The sequence below is a fragment of the Bos mutus genome, chromosome 16 (genome assembly GCF_027580195.1).
Source record: "Bos mutus isolate GX-2022 chromosome 16, NWIPB_WYAK_1.1, whole genome shotgun sequence".
Taxonomy (NCBI): domain Eukaryota; kingdom Metazoa; phylum Chordata; class Mammalia; order Artiodactyla; family Bovidae; genus Bos; species Bos mutus.
In genome coordinates, this window is record NC_091632.1 from 52,469,868 (window position 1) to 52,490,266 (window position 20,399).

The 20,399-nt window shown below is 44.5% G+C and overlaps 2 protein-coding genes across 15 annotated transcripts in view; one reads left to right on the forward strand and one right to left on the reverse strand.

Annotated features, from left to right (window-relative positions):
- The window catches only part of SDCCAG8 (SHH signaling and ciliogenesis regulator SDCCAG8), a 250,331-nt gene extending 242,319 nt beyond the window's left edge, over positions 1–8,012 (forward strand). For 7 of the 10 annotated variants that reach the window (XM_070385343.1, XM_070385344.1, XM_070385345.1 and 4 more), the window contains one exon: positions 7,876–8,012. In XM_070385343.1, coding sequence (XP_070241444.1) covers positions 7,876–7,924 — 49 coding nt within the window. In that variant the 3' untranslated portion in view covers positions 7,925–8,012. The remainder of the gene's footprint in view (positions 1–7,875) is intronic. The other 3 variants (XM_070385347.1, XM_070385350.1, XM_070385348.1) reach the window with 3 other exon arrangements.
- Positions 7,837–20,399, reverse strand: part of AKT3 (AKT serine/threonine kinase 3) — a 282,206-nt gene continuing 269,643 nt past the window's right edge. For 4 of the 5 annotated variants that reach the window (XM_070385355.1, XM_070385356.1, XM_070385354.1 and 1 more), the window contains 2 exons: positions 20,282–20,384; positions 7,837–13,408 (listed from right to left, as the gene is read on the reverse strand). In XM_070385355.1, coding sequence (XP_070241456.1) covers positions 13,323–13,408; positions 20,282–20,384 — 189 coding nt within the window. In that variant the 3' untranslated portion in view covers positions 7,837–13,322. The remainder of the gene's footprint in view (positions 13,409–20,281; positions 20,385–20,399) is intronic. The other variant, XR_011467308.1, reaches the window with a different exon arrangement.

A 20,399-nucleotide genomic window follows, 5' to 3' on the forward strand; every position in this document is an offset into this window, starting at 1 on the left:
GGGAGTGCTGGGTGGCCCTGAAAGGTGGGAGGGGGCCCTGGGTGGTGCCAGCCAAAGGTTGGGGCCATCGGGCCTCCAGGCAGCTGGAGGAACTCAGGGCATGAGTGGAGCTACTGGCCTCTAAGAGCCGAGAAGGACTTCAGAATGTGGGCTGTGGAGAGTCTTGCACACAAGCTCCAAGCACGTGGCAGCCTCCCCTCCACTCTGGGCCAGAGCGTTATCTTCTGGGGTTTGCCTTTTAACTCCGCATCTGCCTACCTTACAGTCCACTTAGAACTTAACATGGGTCATCGATGCTTAGAAACCTCATCCAGGGCTTTAAAAAACCCAATAATTGCCAAATGGATTGTGAAATTTTTGTAAAATGCATTTTAAAAAAAGAAAAAAAGATTAAATTCTTCAAAATTCTTCAGAAAAATCAGCAAAGCTTTTTTTCCCCCCTTTGCCTGAAGCAACAGAAATGATTTGACATCCTATGCTATCTGATACTGGCCCCTCTGGCTCGTCTGTAAAGGGATCTTTCAGATTCAGATATTACATTTGGAGTTATTTTAATGTGGACATGGCAAAGGAAATTTGGTCAAGAAAATGCTGGCTTTCGGTAGCAAGTCCTAGTGTTCAAAGATGAGGCAGGAGCCCAGGCAGGTTTCTACTCTCTAAATCAAAGGCCTACCCTTTGTACCCGAGTGTGGTATTTAGACCTATTTTTGCCCCAAAATGAATTTGAACTGTTGCGTTTAGCTTCTGATGAGGCCTCGAAGATGCTGTTTGTCCACAGCAGGTATTCAGAGGGTGCCTGCTGCCTCCTGAGGGTTCTGGAGTGACCAGACACACCAAGTCCACACCCACCTTTCTCCCAGAGAGAGTCCTCTGGTTTATCTCTGGTTTCAGGGTTGTTTAGCTAAAAGCTTCCATTTTCCCAGCCTGGATGAATTAAGCACGATAACTTAATTTTGCATGTCAGCCTCTAAAAATCTCTATCCATTGAATTCTCACAAGAGAATGGATATTTTCTGGCCTGGGCAGCTGCTCTAAAGCTGAGTCACATCCCTCCAATTTGCTCCTATGCCTCAGTCCTGTGCCGAAGCAGATGACAAGTTCGGGTTGGCCTGTGGCCTCCGACAGGAAACATCTAGCCTGTTCAGAAGGCTTTATTATTCTGAATTGTTTCTGCTGAACTTCTGAAACATGCACGACAACATGCCTGGCCGGTGGTCATAGTCCTAACTGCCGCTGTGACGTTTTTTGGCCGTGAGAGTTCCTGTATCCCCTGAAACGCTGCGGGCCTGTGGTGGCCAGTCCAGCGAGAGCTAGGCCAGCCCTGTGGCTTACCCAGTGGACGTGGTTCAGTCTGATGATCGCCGAGTTCAAGGCTGCTTTTCTGACTTGTTCTCAGTTTAGGACTGATGGAAAACAATGGCTTTATGAATCTCCTGCTTCTCTCTTGGAGAAAAACCTTCTGGAAAAATAGCTTTTAAAACATCATGAAATGCTATGTTAGTTCTTCGGGAGAAACGAGACGTGAAAACACTAACCCAGCTTTACACTGCAAACACGATTCTCCTCTGTGCTTTTCCGGGACCAGTAGAGGACCAGCTCTGTGGTAGTGCCTGTGGCTGGAGGGGGTTGCGGGGGTGTCTAGTATGTGGAACTTGGGTCCCAGAGTTTTGGTAAGGGCTGACAGCTGGGAGCCGGGTCAGAGGTCTGTGACCCAGGGCCTGGGGCTCTAACATCTGGCCAGGAAGGGTGGCTCCAGCTGGTAAGGAAATTAGAGTCTTTTCTTGGGGAGAATGGCATCTGAGAGAGGGGAGAGTTTGGAAATTATCTGTCCACTTAGAGGATGTCATTTATACCAAGATTATTTTATTTGTATGTTTCTCTGGTGGTGGATATGGTTTCAGCCAAGATAGCTCTGTCCCAACAGACTGCTTGACTCCATCCTCAGTGTTCAGTCGGGGAGAGATGTCTTTGTAGTCCCAGTTTAGAAAACAGCATCTGAAGCTGACTGATGGGTGATTAATCAGTTGGCCCTATGACTTTTGAGCATTTTTGGCAGTGAATTCACTTTCTAATTTGATTTAAACTTGTGTATGGATCCAGCAGACATATGTGATTATATTCAAAATCACGGACATTATCTCGCTACACCAAAGGATTCATAAAGAGAGCTGAAAACAAGCACAAGAAACAAAGGCAACAGATGATGACAAAGGGAGGAAAGGCCCATTTGTGACCTGAAGGAAAGGGAGGGGAGAGCCTTCAGAAATGTGAGCTCCAGGGAGCGCGGCTTAGCTCCCTTGAGTGCCTGCAAACCAAGCTGTAGGGTCACCCAGCAGAGACTTGGAGGTGTCCACAGAGTCTGTGGTGGGCCTTCTTTGAGCCCGGGGGGGCTTCACCCAGTTAAGTCAGCACTTTCATGAAGCTAGCTACCTGCAGGACAGATGGTGCTTGATAGAACAGCAAATACACTGAATAAAATAAATTAAAAAGCCTCCTCCTGAACCAAGATTTTTTTGGAAAGAATTCTAAATAGATGAAAACAAACAATTTGATTTCAACCAAATTGTTGTTTTTTTGTTTTTATCCTGATTTTCACCCGAATTGTCAGTCTCAAAAATAAACACTGATACATTCCCAGAAAATATTTTTCAAATAAAAACTGACTCTGTTAAAGTTTGCCCTGATTCTTTCAAAACTGTGTACAAGACACTGTCAACCGAAGTGACTTGCATATTTTTTTAAATAAACTTGAACATATGCAGCTAAAATGTCATTAACTCCCTGCTGCCTGAGTGTTGTAAAAGAATGACGTAAGACCCCCTGGTGCCACATTTCTAACACAGGGGTCTTGTGACCCTCAGGGAAGCTTCCTCAAGCAATTCAAATAGCATAGTTTAACTTTTTCTTTTTTTCAACTGAAGGCCCTGTGTGTTAATTAATATTGAAAAGTGCATACAGCTTTATTGAAGCCAAACTTGCTCTTCTGCTAACAGTTCACTTTGTCCAAGAGTGAATAATTTCAGAATAAGACTTATGGAAGAAAAATACATTGAATTTAACATTGCTTCAGATACATTTGCTCCACTTATTGCTTCCCGAGTCAGACATTACATTTTGCAATATAAATTCACAATCAAGATTTTAAAGGGAGCTAAATATTTTAATCCAATTAGACAAGTGAACAAAACACTGAATATTACATGTAGTGTAGATAAGTGGTTCTTGCCTTTAAAAGACTGTAATTCCGTCACATTACAACCCCAAATGTCAATGTTGTCTTTATTTTTAACGCTTTCAAACATGAGGCAGCCAGAGGCTCCACTCTCTGCTGTTGGTGACACTGTCTGTCCTTTGGGAAATTCTTAAAAATCTATTTACCATGGAAACACGGTTCGTACAAAACACAGACCCCTGCCCATGTGCAGGGGAAGTTTCTCGTGACTCATGGGATTCAAGAAAGCTGGAAGATGACAAAGTCGGGATCCCGCGGACGGTGGCAGGATCCGTCGCATGTGTTGGAGTGTGCTCTGGGGAAGAGATGGTGAGCAGATGCCAGCCATTGGCTAGTGGATCCTCCCACCTGACCACTCCTGTCCGTGCATGGGGTCCCCTGCCTTCCCCCCATGTCTCAAGTCCCAAGTCCACATCGAGGTGCTGTTTTCCAGGAAGCTAAGGAATCACTGTCTTTACTTTCTTTCTGTAAGAAAGTCTGTCCTGCCTCTACCGGTGCCATCTTCTGGCTTCTCTAGTTCTTTTCCTGTGTTGGAGCCCAGAGGCAGCAAACCCAGGCCCCAGAGTTCAGGGAAAATGGAGCTTGAACTCTGACTGCCACAGAGCTTTCATTGTCTGGGGCCCAGCCGGGCAGCCATGGGGGAAGAATAAAATGAGGGTCTGCGGCGACCTTGCTGTGAACTCCTGCCCATTTGGCAGCTGCGCCAGCCGGAGGGGAAGGCGGTTCAGCCAGAGCTTTGGTGACTTGTGCAGGGCAGAGGCAGGCCCCTCTTGACCTGGAGTCTGCAACCGTGAGCCCTGTGTTGGTGGAGAACTGCCTTCCAACAGGTCAGTGGTCACGTCTGAGTCGCGTTTCCACAGAGTTCCACAGGACTGGGGAAGACAAGTTAATGACCATCCATAGGTCATGTGCCTTATATAGTTCAGGTTGCTTGATATATCTGACTGCTGCTTAAACCCACAAACACCAAACTTGGTGGCTCTTTCACTAAGTTGGTTGGAATAGCATTAAAGAGAGCCTGGAGTTTGAGGTCAAACTTCCTGGGTTCAAATCTCAGTTCTAGACCACTTCAGTTACGTTTTTAGCTTCCACATCAGTCCATCAGTCAATTTCTGGTTTAAAAAAAAAAAAAAAATCAGTAATAGGACCAGTTTCCTTTTAAAAGGGAGCTCTCTGCATTACCAGAGCCCAGAAGACAGCATCCACCAGGGTGGCACTGAGGTCACTGTAGGCTTGAAACGGCCAGAGAAATCATTTAACATCTTTCTGCACAGGTTGAAAAGTCAGGCCCAGAGAGGTGGAGTGAATACAGCTGGGAAATGAATGGGCAGGAAAACGAACTTCCAGAGACTGGTGTTCATTCCCCAGGCCTTGGGCTGCATGGAAGGGGGAGATGGGGGTCTTCTCTCCCAGGCAGCGGCCTAGAGCTCGGCCCTAGATGAGCAGCTACAGAGCTGTGGCCTGGCTCCCAAAGGGGGCAGCAGGAGGCAGGTACTGGAGGCTTCCCTGGAGCTCCGTCAACTGAGGCCGAGCTCTGAAATACCCCACATGGAGGCTGGGGGAGGGATTCTGTCCTCTTGAGTTAAAAATAGATGCTTTTCTGCCCAGAGTCCTGAGGAACAGGTTCTTTTTTTTTTTTTAAATCCTGGTCAGAGACAGAAGATGTACACATGAGCAAAGGAGGGAGCCAGAAGGGGAGATATTCCACTTGGAGGGGCTGCTAAGAGGCCACGTGGAGACGCGTGGAGAAGAGACAGATGGAAACACGGGGCAGGCCGGGCTCTGAGCCTCCCCATGAGGCCTCGCTGGTGCCTCAGCGTCCCAGGGCCACAGGCTTGGGAGGAAAACAGAGAAGGCTGGGCTGGACCCCAGGTGTGGTTGCTTGGGGAACCGTTCAGATCACCCAGAGAGACTCATTTTTTAAACTCTGAATTAAGTTAAACTTCAGTAAAAAATTAGACGCACAAGTCAGGGTTTGTGGAGCGAAGGCTCTGTTAGTGTTTAAAAAGAAAACGAGTCAGTGATATGGGCTTGCAGTTGTGGAGCATTTATGTCATCCGTGGACAACCCTTCAGAGCAGCAGCTGCCAGGGGGCTGTCAGCCCTCCGCCCTCTAGGGGGCAGCCACCAACGACTGCAGGTGTGGCCAGAGCGCCCACGGGCCACGGCGAGGGGCCCTGGCGACAAGCCTGAAGGCACAGTGATGGGAAGAGGGTGGCTGAGGGCCCCAGCCACAGCTCACACTGGCTGCATCCCACTGGAACATACAGCCAGACCACGACCACTGTGGTGTGGACGATGAGCCCCCTTTCTGGAAATAGGCATGGCTGACATCCTAAGTGATGGCAGATGAGTAGATGTTAGTAGTGTAGTGTTAGTTGCTCAGTCGTATCCAACTCTTTGTGACCCCAAGGACTGTAGGGCTCTTCTGTCCACACGAATTCTCCAGGCAAGAATACTGGAGTGGGTTGCCATTTCCTTCTCCAGGGGATCTTCCCAACTCAGGGATCGAACCCCATTCTCCTGCATTGCAGGCAGATTCTTTACCACCTGAGCCAAGCAGGGAGGGGCCAGATATTGGCAGTAACTAAAGCTTCTCTCTCTCTGGACATGCTCACGGTTAGGGGGAAAAACCAAGTAACATTCTTTACTAAAGATCCAACCATCTGAGGGTGACACCAAGAGCTGGTTAGCAGGAACACAATGACATTATAGGGTAATTATTCATTCAGTCACATTTGCTGAGTGCTCCTGACGCATCAGGCAGTGAACAGGAAGTTCTGTGATATGAAAGTGGGGAGGAATACAGGGCTTTGCAAAACCAAACAAAAGAGAAAACCTTTGATTGCTCCCAGGAATCTCAGGTTGACCCCTGCAGGAGCACTAGGAGGAATGGGCCGGGTGACGGGTCAGTTCCTGGTGGGAACTGAAGAGACTCGTGTGAGAAATACCTGTTTCCTGGAACATGGGTTTAAAAAAGTTCTGCAACATGGTTCCGTTCTACTTAAGGTCTTTACTGTCCTGTGTTGTTCACATTATAGGTATTTTCTACCTCAAGTTTGAAATTTTTTTTTGAAATTTGTCTGTTGTGGTTTATACTTATCCTTGTAGTCAAAGATGTCCTTGAATCTCTAAAGTTACAAAGCCAGCCTCCCTCTCCAGAGCACATGGTGGGCAGGCTGTCTGCCTAGCTAGGGGACAGGCAGGCCATTCAAGCCCACTGATCATTTCCGTCAGGACCAGAAGGCCAATCGGCTCATGGAGATCACATGTTTGATGCAAACAGGGGCACTCTTTCTGCAGTGGCAGGGCTCTGGGGCTCCCTGGCCTCCCTGTGGCAATCCAGGAGCCCTGTGGGCACCACAGAAGAGGGCCCATCCACCTCCCCAGCCCCCAGAGAGCCACATACAGACCCCACTACTTCCTCACCACACCTGGGGCCTCCCGCTCTGTGTGGTTGGGGGTGCACACCTGACGCTCAGATCACCTTGTTGAAACTCAGACTTGCTCGTTAAAAAATCACGAGTGTCTCACACAGGGAAATCTACTTGACAAGTGAACATTTTCTCATTTTTTAAAAAAAGGCAACCGACTAATTTTCGTATTTTTCTTGTGCAAACTGATCTTGGTTTCACTTACTGTCCTATCTTGGAAACCCTCCACAAGTAACAGTGGCTCAAGCTGGGTAGACAGGAGCCCTGACCAGCGCAGGCAGTCTTTGTTGGGGAGTGTAAAGCCCACTTACTTCTCTTGGAGACGACTCTCACCCAGTCACAGAGACCAGATGGGCCCAGATCCCTGCATTACCTTCCCATTTGTCTCTTGAAGTGAAAACTGGGATTCGGTAGTTATCATTTTAGCCCTCTTATCTAGTCCCCATCATCCTGGTGACTTCACGCTCCTAGAAGGCAAGTCATCTTCCCACACAACGCAGAGCAGTTTCCTGGGACATGTCTTGGGCAACGTTAACTATCTCCAGTGGTTTCTGACATGGTTTAAACTAAGCTGAACAGCCACGTCAGCCAGGACAGGCAGCAGTATTCAGTGCTTTACTAACCTGCGACTCCCTCAACCCAACTCTCATGAGCTAGTTTTGAAACATTTATTCCTGTTTAAAACCAAGAGACCACATCTACCAAATTCCTTCTTCCAGCATATGGGAGGTGGTTTCCATATGAAAATGCCTTTATATGTGATAAAACACACTGCATTTAAACATTTGGAGGTGTTAGCTTGTATCATTTCACCAGGAATTTCTTAGGGACACTTAGTCTACATCCAGGTTTTCTTTTTTTGGTCTAGTTTTACTCTAATTCTGAGTAGTTTTCAGTAAACAGTTCCTGGCACAAATCCATGTCTCCTTTCTCCTGTTCACAGGGGAAGAGATGGATCTTTGGCTATTTTCTGTCTTCAGACACACAAATATCTAGAATATAGCTTGTTTTCAAATTTAAAACATTAAAATAAGAGTTCACCTTACACACCTATAGACTTTTCATATGATTGCTTACATACAACTGTATTTTTTTGCAAAATAATTTTCTCCAAAAACTTGGAAAGAAGTCACTAAACCAGCAAGAAGACAAATCACATTGAAGAACGTGATCTATTTAAACTTACTTTTTATTATCATTTTTTTTCCAGTTACCCAGCATGCCACAATCTGATTGCTGACCTGGATGAAACAGAGTGAAATAAATGATTTACAAAGAGATATTTACATTCATCTGATTTGTACGTAATATGCCACAATGCACCGCGACCTTCCCAGTGGACCCCACCTCAGACTGCGGTGGGCTGCGTCGTCATCGCCACATTCGTTGCCAAGCGGTCCCTGCAGGATGGACAGGCTGGAGCTGAAGTCTGACACTAGATGAGGAGACCTCCTGGTGTATGTTTTCAGAAAAGGCTTGAAGTTATTATGTTTTTATATCTGGTCATTTGTATGCTCTGTTACACATACGAATTTCAATAAATGAATTTTTTGAAGACTCAAATTGAAATGTTTCCTTTATATCTTGTAGTGATGGAAAAAAACACACCAAAAAAAGGCACATATTTTTAACTAGGCTAAAGGGTATTAAGGATCAAACCTTTTTCCTACCATTCATGTTTCTTTCCCTCTTGGTGATCTATACATATTATCCTTCAACTTTATTTCCTTTTAATCAACATCTCATAAGACTCCACTACTTATCATCGTGCTCACTTGTGCACTATCAGAAGACACCAGGAAGCACTGAGCATTGTCCTCTCCACTCCGTTAACAACAAAAACAGACAAAAAGCATCTTTGGCTTGGTGGTGTCATGTTTTTCCTTCAATATGAGTAACTGAGAGGAGCCTAAAAACATACTCAGTGAAATTACAAAATTTACTTAAGTTCTATCAAACATCTGTACACAGATCATTATTTTAGTTTAAAATAGTATTTCTACTATACACAATTAAGCCCTCGAATGCTTCAAAGTAATAAAAATGGGCACTGAAAGTGTTATGTTGTCCTTGAGGATGACAAGGCTGCAGTCGGGACAAGTCCCTAACCTCGGGCCGTTCTCCCTGGCACAGATCTATGGTCATCGTCATCACATCACCATCATGGCCTCTCAGATGGCTGTGGACTAGGCTCCGGAGGCGGTGGCATGATACACCCGCAAAGACCATCCGAGTCTCTTGAGCATGGACAGGGTTCAAGCCTGAAAGAACAGAACTTCTATTCAGAGTCAGAAGTTTTCTTGATTTCATCAACTGTGCTAGACATAAAGGTTGTCACGTAAGATATATTAATTGTCCCTAATTCTGTTTCAGGGACAGTAAATAAATTATACAATATTCTAAAAATATAGCACCTTTAAAGAATTACAGAGGTCACTTTATGGAAGCCTCCTGATCTGTCAGCCCCAGTGGTTCTGAGAGAAGAGCACGTGTTAGGACGCCCTCCACTTTGGCTGTGCGACACGCGCATACAGGCCTGACCAACTTTGGTCCCAAAGCCTTTCCTCTGTCTGGCTTAGTCACAGGAGCAAAAGCCAAGTTTCATCAATAGTAGGTTTATGAGGTAAAATCAGAAAAAGGCCCCATCCAAAATGACCCTAGGTAAATCAGACTGTAGTCCAACCATCCTACCCATCTATTATCCATTTCTATGTTGGTTAATCTGCCATGAAGTTTTTTAAAAATATACTCTTAAGAAAGGAAGTATGCAGAGCAACACATTATTAGGAAGACAGTGCTGATGAGCTACACTCCTTAAGAATTCTGGGGTCAAACCACCTGATGTGAGGACTATTAGGGACTTAACAAATCTCCGCAAAGATCAACCTCCAGCTTCACAGATCCCTCCTAGACCCACCGCTGAGGAGTCGGCACCCCCTGGAAGCAGCCCTTTTGTAGCTGCACCACTGCCATCTTATTGAAGTAGTAAAATAGTCCTGTGTGTTTTTCGAGCTACAAGAAATTTACGTACTTTCCTGTTTCCTAGAATGCGGTAATACCAGGTGGACCTATTACATCTTTTCAGAAAAGAAGGATATTCAGTTTTCTGAGATTACAGAACCACATCCAACGACAATAAACAGAGAAGTAGCAGATTGACATAGTGCTTTATTTAAGCTGTCTGTACGAAGGAAAATAATGTGCGTCCCTATCATATACGTGTAAAAATACTAAGGATGCACAGTGTACAAAACAGTTTCTTGTAGTTATTTCACATCCTTGTGGGTCATAGACTGAAGGGAAGAAACAGTTTTAGTATGACCAACAGTAAGAGTAAATACAGTTTCTTGGGTTCGTAGTTGCGTCTGCTTAAAATCCTTAACCAGATGACTAGATCTTGTGCGGATCTAATGAAAGAACTAGCAAGGTCAAGAAATGTCACAAACTATAAAGCTACAGGGAGGTAATTCAATTACCAATTTAGAGGTTTTTCTTTTTATTTAAATAAATACTTTACATTTCATGCTTGCCTGTAATGCACTACCAGGAGCAAGATAAGGAAATTCTACTGTAGACAGTACAAACAGTAGCAGCAAAGTGTGTACACTGACGTGTAATAGAAAGACCCTGCAGTTAATAAGGAAGGCCCTTACTATGGACTCTAAGAGAAGCAAGTGGCCCCTGCAAGAACAGTCAGCTTTGAGAAGCTGGAGATCAGGTATGGGAAATGGGAAACACTGGAATAATGCTATGGAGTTAGTGTGGAAAGCAAAGCTCTGAGCAGCCCTGCCAGAAATCCACGCAGAAACGGCCAATTTTCCTCCAAGATGGCTGCATTATGGCCAAGAGGCAGACTTCGTGAAAGTCGGTACAGGAATGAGTCTGCAAAGCCTGAACTCCCGCTATCCCAACAGAGTGACTCCAGGTTCAGGCCTTTCCATCTGCCAGAATCCAAAACTTCAGCTGTGGGCAGGCACCAGGGAAGTTTTAGAATCTCCTATACGCAGTTTCTGTTTGTCTCTTGTATTTCCATGTCAGCTGACTGAGATCAGGGAATGAAAGTAAGGGATTCTCAAAATCGAAGCCAAGAAAACCCTTGTGTGACACTAACGGAATCTCAGAGGGGATACGAGACTAAGCCCCAGGCACCAGCTGGGGACGGGGAGCTGGCTGTACAGAGTGGCCAGCCTGGGGCACAGTCAATGCTGTCATTAATCCGTAGGAAGTGTCCTTGGCCAAGGTCATGGAAATCACCTTAAGATTTGGGGGGAAAAAAACAAACAACCAAAAACCAAAACCATCTGTGTGCTTAGTGTATGGTATTATACTTTCCCTCTGAAGAAATGTATGCTCTGAATGCCAGCCAGTCTCAGCTTCCCTCTCTTCTTCTCGCCTGTTTCTTTTTTACATAATGGATGCAAGACAACTTACAGGACATACCTTCTAGTCTACTTCCTTGTCAAAGTGAAACATTCAACATAATTCCAAGTGGAAAAAAAAAAAAAAAAGTTGAGCTATATGTGTAAGTAAGAATGAACTATCATTGACTGTAACTTCCTACTCAGTACTAAGGATGAACTTCACTCAGATAGAGATATGAAAAATTAGGATAAAATCTATGTCTGAATATGTCTTAGCTGCCTTAGTAAAATGCCCTTTAACCCCCCGTCAGTCCCAGTGGTCCACCCACTGCCAGCAGTGGTTTCCTGTCTATAAACCCACACTTCCAGCATCAAGAGGCTAAGACATCTGCATATGAATATGATTCATCCCACTTAGAAAGTCACTTGCTCTTTCATACAATGCAATCATAACACTACGGCACGCTGTAGTCTTCCATTTGGGAGCTGTCAGATAGTTTAACTAAAATACATCTCCACGATGGCTCCATGGAGTCAGGAGGCCTCCAGCTTGCCATAACAAGGGCCCCCTGCCCCCTGGACTTCATAGGCTGCTTTGGAAAATGTCAGCTCCTAGCACCAAAGGGTTTAATCTGAAGATCATCATTAATGAAAGAGAAAGATGAGGTTTGCATACATGTCCCCTTTCAGTGAGAAATGTTGGAATTTGAGGACATGAGTATATACAGAAAAAGAAAAGTCAGAGGTGTTCTTTTTTGTTTTGTTTTTCTCCCTGATGGCTTAATTCAGTGATAAATGTACCATGATCAGAATAAACACACCAGGTCCTTATCCTTTACTGCCCACTTTGTAAATACTTGAGGTGTGTTCATTTTGCAAAATAAAGTCCATTTCTTATCATCCAGGTCTCAATTTTCTTCATTATATCATGTTGCCAGGCCATCATAACCTTTCAATTCTCAAAATAGCAAATATAACATCCATTTGTTTCCACCCCTTGGCATAGATAGTTGAAGATTTCTCATTTTTAGCACCAAGGGGTTGAATGACAGCATCTCTTCTCCCAAAGCCAAATTCTAATCTATATGTACAATTTCAGAGCCTCATCAAAACTTTTTTTACACAGGAGAAAAAGTGCATGAGCCTCACGGGCGTGCACATTCCTTGCACATGGGTCAGAAGAAGCTGCAGGAAGTCTATTTTACGTACGTCGGAGCTGCGTTCGCTAACATGACGTACAGTTCTCATCACTAAAAAATAAATACTACTGCAATACAAACAAAATCATCAAAGGACATTCGAAGTTTTAACATCTGAGAAAAAGCTATTTCACGTAGAACTGAAAGTAAAACAAATTGAAACAAATGAGGTGAACGCCTGTTCACCTCGGTGTACAGATTTTGGTGAAAAACAGGATCGTTACACCTGTCTACATTCTTCAGCCATCAGAGGTGATAATATCAGGAAGGGGAAGAGGTTTCCAAGCACAGGGGAAATAAAATGCTCTCTGGTGCAAATCATGTCGGAGACCCTTAAGTCATCTACTCTGCTGTGCACACGCTTCCTTCCTTGGCAGAACAACGTTCCTTTGCCAGTAAGAGCCTGTGAAATCTGGACGTCCACGTGGAACACCAGGCCTCCTCTGCAGTACTGAACAGGCATTTCAATTTATAAACGCATCTGTCTATCTTAACAGTTGTTCAGTCCTTCTCTCAAATGCTTCCTAATGAATTCCAGCCGGATCTTACTGGTACATACCTATTTTATGCACTCAGCTGATATGCTTTACTAAGATTCTGCATATGCACATCACCACGCTTGCACAGTTGCTTGTTCTGAATTAAAAACTAAATCTTCTTAGTCTAATTAGTTTTTGATTTATCGTCTAGAAAGTTAAAAAATGTACCTAGAATCATTTAGCCTTCACTGTTAGGGAAAAACAAAAATTAAAAGATCAAAAGATGACAGTTGGTGCACAAATGAACGATGGTGGGCTCATGACTTTCAAAGATTGTAAAATTACCTCTTAAAGTTGCTATAATAGTAAGACAGTAGCAGCAACAGCATGAGACCTTAGACTGAGATACAATTTCATGCAAAAACAAAAATGTCGAGTGTGTCTGCGTATATGTGTATTCTCATGTGGGTGAAAGGCGGCGAAGGGTGAAGACCTTGGACTGGTCTCGGATGTCTGAAGGTGCTCCTGCATTTGTAAGAGTTAGGACTGCTGTGATGTCCAGGAATCATTTTCAGTAATAAACCTAAGATGACAGTGAAGTAGCAGAAGTAAAGAGACTTATTCTCGTCCACTTGCAGAGTAGGAAAATTGAGGGAAGTGCGGCCGCCTCTCATTGTCCATGCAGTCCATACCGTCCTCATCATCTGTGGGCAGGAAACAGCTATTTTAATTTTATGTTAATTTTTTGCAACATAATATCTGGTCTATATAGCTCTAACTCCTAACATAATAAAGATTAACAGAGGCTAATGCTCCCAGAAACTTGTGTCTCTCAAGAGAATATACAATGGATACACTTACCTCAAAAACCATCTCATTTTCAAACATAATCTATGAAGAAATAATACTATCAAATCATTTCTTTCATGACACTAACATTTCAAGACTCAAAACTGTGAAAAACTATTGAAAAGATTCATGTCGGTGTATGGCAAAACTACCACAATAGTGTAATTAGCCTCCAATTAAAATAAATAAATGAAAAAAAATTTTTAATAGAAAAGAACAAATGATCTTCAGTTACCTTTAATTTCAAAATTATAAAGTCAAAGAATCCTAGGCACTCAAAGTCATATGCTAATTATTTTCAATATCAATCTGTCTTGAAATGCTTGTATTTCTTCTTCATGGCACTTTCAGTGTGATGGCAAAATTAAGTTTATTTGTGATTCCATTTCATCTGAGCCCTTGATTACATGGTTAAGATTTTACATTCTTTACATCTAATACCTGCTCTAACTCAGCAATCCTAATTTTCCTATGATAAAACCTTAAACTAGAATAAAGAAAGTAAGTCAAGGAAAGAAAGGAAAAGATGTCAGCATCTGAGGTACTAGTTCATCAGGAAACAAATTGGGAGATTTGAGAGGCATGGAAAGAGACTGTTTTCATTTAAGCCGTTCCTCCCTTTGCTCCTCTTTTTTCTTGCATGTGAAAGATTACAAAGGCTCACCCAACCTTTTCCCATAACTATTCTGATGATTAAAATCTTGCAGTTCAGAATGCTCTTCCTTCTTTGGGTCACTCAGCCCACAGCGTTCCCTGTGACCTGCTCTGGGCTCTGAACAAAGTCCCTCCTGCCCTGGGGGCTCACTGTCTGCAGGGGAGGTGCCCCACTAAACCCCTCTGCTCCACCCGAAGCGCCTTTGGTCATATGCTGTCCTATATGAAACAAGTGAGAGTCTTTCAAATACCCAACCTTCTTTTCTTCGAGCCAAATAACTCCCTTTCCTCAAATATATATAGGAAATACGTGTTACCAATTCTTTTACTTTTCCGGCCTCTCCACAGAATGGGAGAAGGAACACAGGCCAGACCCTGCTTACCGTGGGCACTGACCCTGTCACACAAGAAGGATGTTGCTCTGCATTCTTCTGAAGAATAACAGACACTGCTGCCCTCACCTTTCCTCACTGTTCTTTTCAGTATCCTATTTTTTTTTAACTAAAAAATTCTTTAAAAAATGTATTTACTTATTTTTGGCTGTACTGGGTCTTAGTTGCTGAGCAAGCTTGTCTCCAGTTGTGGCGAGTGGGGGCTACCCTTCAGTTATGGGGCAGCGGCTTTTCTTGTTGCAGAGCACGGGCTCCAGGGGTTGTGCGCTCAGCAGTGGCGGCCCCCAGGCTCAGTAGTTGTGGCGCATGGGCTTAGTTGCTCCGAGCCATGGGGATCTTCCTGGACCAGGGATTGAACCCATCTCCTCCACTGGCAGGCAGATTCTTCACTTCTGAGCCACCAGGGAAAACCCAGCACTCTATTTTTAACAGAAGATTCTGGACCTGGGTTCGATCCCGGACCTGGGTTCGATCCCTGGGTCGGGACAATCCCCTGGAGAAGGGAACAGCTACCCACTCTAGTATTCTGACCTCGGGGTCACAAAGAGTCGGACACAACTGAGTGACTTTCACATCATCAGAAATGGGATCAAGATGCTAACCAAAATTTGTAGCCTTGAATATCCCAGAAAATATCATTTTATTAGGTAGGACACAATCCATCAAGAAGCAGTTGTGGTTCCCTGCTCCTTGTAAACCCTCCTCTTGCAAACAGACCTTTTAAACTCAGCATTTCCAGACAGCACTGTGATTTAGGGAAATCTGTGCCTCCTTATAAAATAACTGGTTAGGTACCAAGCAAACCACAGGCATCTTTTAGGTCAAATACCTTCCACAGTATTTTCAGATATACTAAAGACAGAAGACACAGAGGATGGCATATCTGTTTTGAGTCACAAACTATAAAAACTCTCTAGAGCAGCAGTCCGCAACCTTTTTGGCACCAGGGCCAGTTTCGTGGAAGGTAATTTTTCCATGAACCAGGCAGTGCGGAATGGTTTCGAGATGATTCAAACGCATTTACTATGCACCTTATTTCTAATCTCATGATGCCACTGATCCAACAGGAGGTCCTGGTCTGTAGCCTGGAGGTTGGGGACCCCCTGCTCTAGCAGAAAGACAGCTGAAATCTTAACATTCAGACTCTGCCAATCACATTGCAAAGAACAGTTCTCCCCACTAGCAGCTTTGTTTCGCTGGGTGTGTTTTGGCACAGTGAACAGACAGCATGTGTGGGAAGTCTGACGTTGTCTGGCCTCGGACACAGAAGGACTTGCCCAGCTCCCTGGGCTGCACCCAGGACTTGCACCAAGGTAAGAAGGCCTGGAGACCAGGGCAGTCAGGCTCATGACAGGAGGAGGGGTTGGACTTCCTTTTCGAGGATTATTATTGCTATGAGATAGCAAAGTTAAGAGAAACTTTTCATTCTGACACTTCAGGAACAAGTTAATCCCATTTCTGAACGTAAGTATAAATCTCCTCGATAACCTTGCAAGGGCCCCACATCTGGATCTTCTTTAAAGTCAGTTACGTCACCTTCTCCATTTCCCTCCTATTCTTTTGAACGTGGCATTAGTGAGGGGCAAGTCTCTGTTCATGGCCCCAAAAGGAACCGTGAGTCGGGGAGGTGCTGGGACAGGAATGAGGGGTTCCCCTGAGCCCTTGGTACTGTGCATGCCAGTGGAGGGCTGAGGAAGAAGGAGCACTCCACGGAAGTGCCAGCTGACAGGGCAGCCGGCTGCCTCAGCCAGGCCTTCACACCCAGTCAACGCATACAAATGCATTCCCACTCAGAAAGCAGGTTCAGAGGGAACAGTGATGATAATGGACGTGAACTGTGCAAAAACCCAAATAGCAGGGTGATCAACCCTATATTATACAACCGAATCCCTGGACCCAGGCAGCATTAGTTGCCTGATTTCCTAAGAACATTAACCGAAGTAATTATATGGCAGCAAAAGCTCAAAGAAATCCCCTTTTTCTCTAAGAGGAAGGCAGAGGACCATTAATGGATGTAAAGCAAGAAGACACATTCCAAAATCTGCTCAATTAATTAACACCAGTGAGGACAATCTGGCATATTACTGCAGCTGTTTGTAAAAAAGGAACATTTGCCTCTCTAACTGCTGATTTGTTCTAAAAAATAACTCCATTCTGTTCCACAAAAGCAAGGTGGCAAGTGGGGAGACAATCGCTAACTTAATGGTCCTACTGCGGCCTTTTGTGAACAAAACCTCTGTGCTTTTAGCAGCTTCAGAGCTGCACTGGTCTCTCACCAGCAACACTATTCAAAGCTGCAAGAAGAAAAGATTATGTTAAATGTAATCACAGTTCACAGCTTCACAGATTTTCCTTTGATCCGCCTCTTAAGGGGATTTAGGATATACCCACGGATCACCCAAGTGAAAACACTGCCCTTGTGCCCAGAAGAAGCCAGATGCTGCAGACCCCAAGCACTGAGGCCACGCCCTGAGGCAGGGATCCAGCCCCACGGCCTGCCCTGGGAGCCACGCTGGGCTGAGCCGCAGAGGACAGCCTGGCTGGTGCCCGCCCCTTGGCCACAGCCCACCCCACTGAGCTCTCTCATCTGACTTCTCTCTCTAGAAACCTGAATCAGAAACTACGACAGCAGATCCACAGGGCCGTCCTGCCCCTAGACTGGGGTACACTCCTGTCAGTCCAGATGCTGCTGGAGGCATGTTCTGGGGCCACCCAGGGCTCAGCGCGGGGGAAGGTCCCGCCCACTGCCAGCATCACAGTTCAGCAGTCCCTTCCCCATGCCCCTCCCTCCACTCACGCCCGCTCTTTTTCGCTAGGTTTTTACCTATCATCACTCTCCACACAGTGGGTCACATATCAAAGGACACTATGGTTGTGGTTAACCTGATGCTTCAATAAAATAAAAAGGGTTATTTACACCTATAGAACTCTGGGTGCCTTTCCTAAAGAGACGGCTTCTCAGGCACACAGAGTGAGTGACCTGCCACATTCCAGAGCTAGTGTAGGGTGCTGGGAGACAAACAGGGCCCAAGTCCAGGGCTTTTTCAACCCACCTTTCTCTTCCACACAGATATTTTCCTTTTAACATTCTGGAATAAAATCTGCACTCATGGTTTTGCATTTACATGGCCTACCTATCTCTATGACTCTCAAAATAGCACATTTAGCTTGTCCTAAGACACGACTGAGCGACTGAACTGAACTGAACTGAAGAGTTAGAGTCCACGAATACCAAAAGCTCTATTTAACCTCACCACGCTCCGTGTGAAATCGCATAAGGACGTCAGCCAAACACAAATTCTGGGCTGGGATGGGCAGCAGCACTGTTTGGAGCGAGCCGGGCCTCCTCCTGGCCCAGGCCTCACTAGAGACTGTTTCTTTACTCACTTAACACATATGCATTGAATACCTATGCTGAGCCAGGTACCTAACTCAGAGCTGGGGCTAGCAGCAAATAAGACAAACCAAATCCTTCTTCTCAGAGCTACCATGTTCAAGCTGGAGAAACAGACAGTAAAACAAACTAACAAATTAACCAGAAGGATTCCAGCAAGTAAAGGTGTCAATGTACAGAATTAGGGGGTGGGGTGATGGGGTCTGAGGGGTTGCACTGTTTTTAAGGTAAGGAGGCTAAAGAAAGTGCTGTGATACAGTGACACTTAGAGATCTGAAGGACAAGTAAGAATTATTCATGCGTATGTCTGGGAAAAGAGAATTCCAGGCAGAGAACGGCAAACACAGTCCTGAGGCACACTGTGTGTTCACAGCGGGGCTGGAACCCAGGGACTGCAAAGAAGACAGACAGGATGAGGTCAGAGAGGGGGACAGGACCAGATCTGACAGCTGTGCAGCCAGGGTCAGCGGCTAGGTTCACAGTGCAGCTGGGAGGCCCCTGGAGGGTTCGAAGCAGGAGAATGACGTGGTCTGATTACAATTAAGGTTATATACAAATGAGGAGGCCCCCAAAACGCTCTCTGGTGGAAGTACTTCTAGGCTAGTCCAACAACTCAATGGTGTTGCCCAGAATTGCAGACAATTAAACTGTATCACCAACAGCCTACTCTGGGCCAGGGAAAACCACGCCATGGCTGTGCCCACTGCTCCTATTCAGATGGTCCTTAGCTGACTGCCCACAACTCCACAGGCCTTCTAACATCTTCAGCTCTCAGAGATTCTGATTCTAGCAATGAAGCCCTGCACCCACCGCTGGTGACACACGACGAGCAGGGCCTCAGTATGCTGCCAGTTCACAAGGTCACCAAGGTTACCACTGGCCAAGCTGTGACTCCTGCTCCTGACTACAGCTCATACTACCTGCGGGACTTGGGAAAGCTCCTCTTCTCTCTGGGTTTTAATTTTTTCCCTTATAAAATGAAAGTTAAGAGGATCTTAAATTCTTGGAAATCTAAAGAAAGAAAAGTATATATGCACACATATTTTTCATTTCACAGTATTTATGATCCCTCTTTTTTGTCAGCCATAGGTCTCAGATTAAAAACGCAGCCTAGACGACTCCTATCTTGCCTTTCAAAGCATTGACCACATCCACCGGTGCAACAGTACTTCAATCTTCCCTCTCGTGGATGCTCAGTGTAAATCAGCACTATCAACTGGTCTGCTTTTTAAAAAGGAAAAGAGAGGAGAGGAAATGTAGAGAAGGATATAAAGGGAAAAAAAGGAGGAAAAACTAATACGACGTTACTGTGTGAGCCGCAAGATGTGTGATTTGAAGAAATCGTCTAGCTATCCAAATTTGTCCCTGAAACTCAATTTTGGCCTCAGTCCTAAACTAATGGTGACAGATGCAGGCCTCTGTCAACATGCAAGAAAGCTTATAAATTATATTTTATAAACTTTTCTTCCCATTAAGGGAAAGGTATTCATTAAAATGTGGGGTACACACTAGTACATGTGGAACGATTTTAAGTGGTACATGAACATATAGCTTTAATAAATTTGTAATTTAACTATCAAAAACTATTAGCAAACTAAATTATTTCTTCACAGATATTAATGCTTAAGACAAAGCTAAGCAAAAAAGGGTGGTTCAGTTTAAAGTGAATTTTAAAAAACTGCTAAGTAAGCACGAGACCAGAATTACCAAAATTCTGAAGGTAGTGTCTGAATGAACAGTGGGTAACAAGGGAGGTCTTCATTTCAGAATCCTTTTAGTTGAGGTCAAAATAATTTATTGGAGAATGGTAGGGAAGAATTAGCTTCCCTGGTTGCTCAGTGGTAAAGAATCCACCTGCCAACGCAGCAGATGCAAGTTCGATCCCTGGGTCTGGAAGATCTCCTAGAGAAGGAAACGGCAGCCTACTCCAGTATTCTTGCCTAGGAAATCCCATGGAGAGAGGAGCCTGGTGGGCCAGTCCTTAGGGTTGCAAAGAGTGGGACACAGCTTAGCAACTCAGCACCCATGCACACAGAAAAGAGCCAGTTAGTCTAAAATTTAGTCTACAATTCTCAAGTCTACAATTTTTCCACATATAATTTTTTTACTCAAAAAAACTTTTCTCTTAGCTACCTGTCTTTAATTATTTCCACTTAGAACCCCATGTTCTTAAAAGGAATAGAATTATATCACTATGGAATTTGAACTAGAAAATAATCAGTTTTAAAAAATGGCTGTTTTCTTCAATTATATTGGAACATTACCAACTGCCTTCTAGATTTACTTACATTTTTCAGGTGGTGTTATTGTAATAGTCTGAGCTGTAAATTCTTCATCAAAATATCTGGTGTCTGTCTCAGACGTTACTTGAGGCTTAAAAGGAGGTACAAGCTGTAAGAAGCAAAA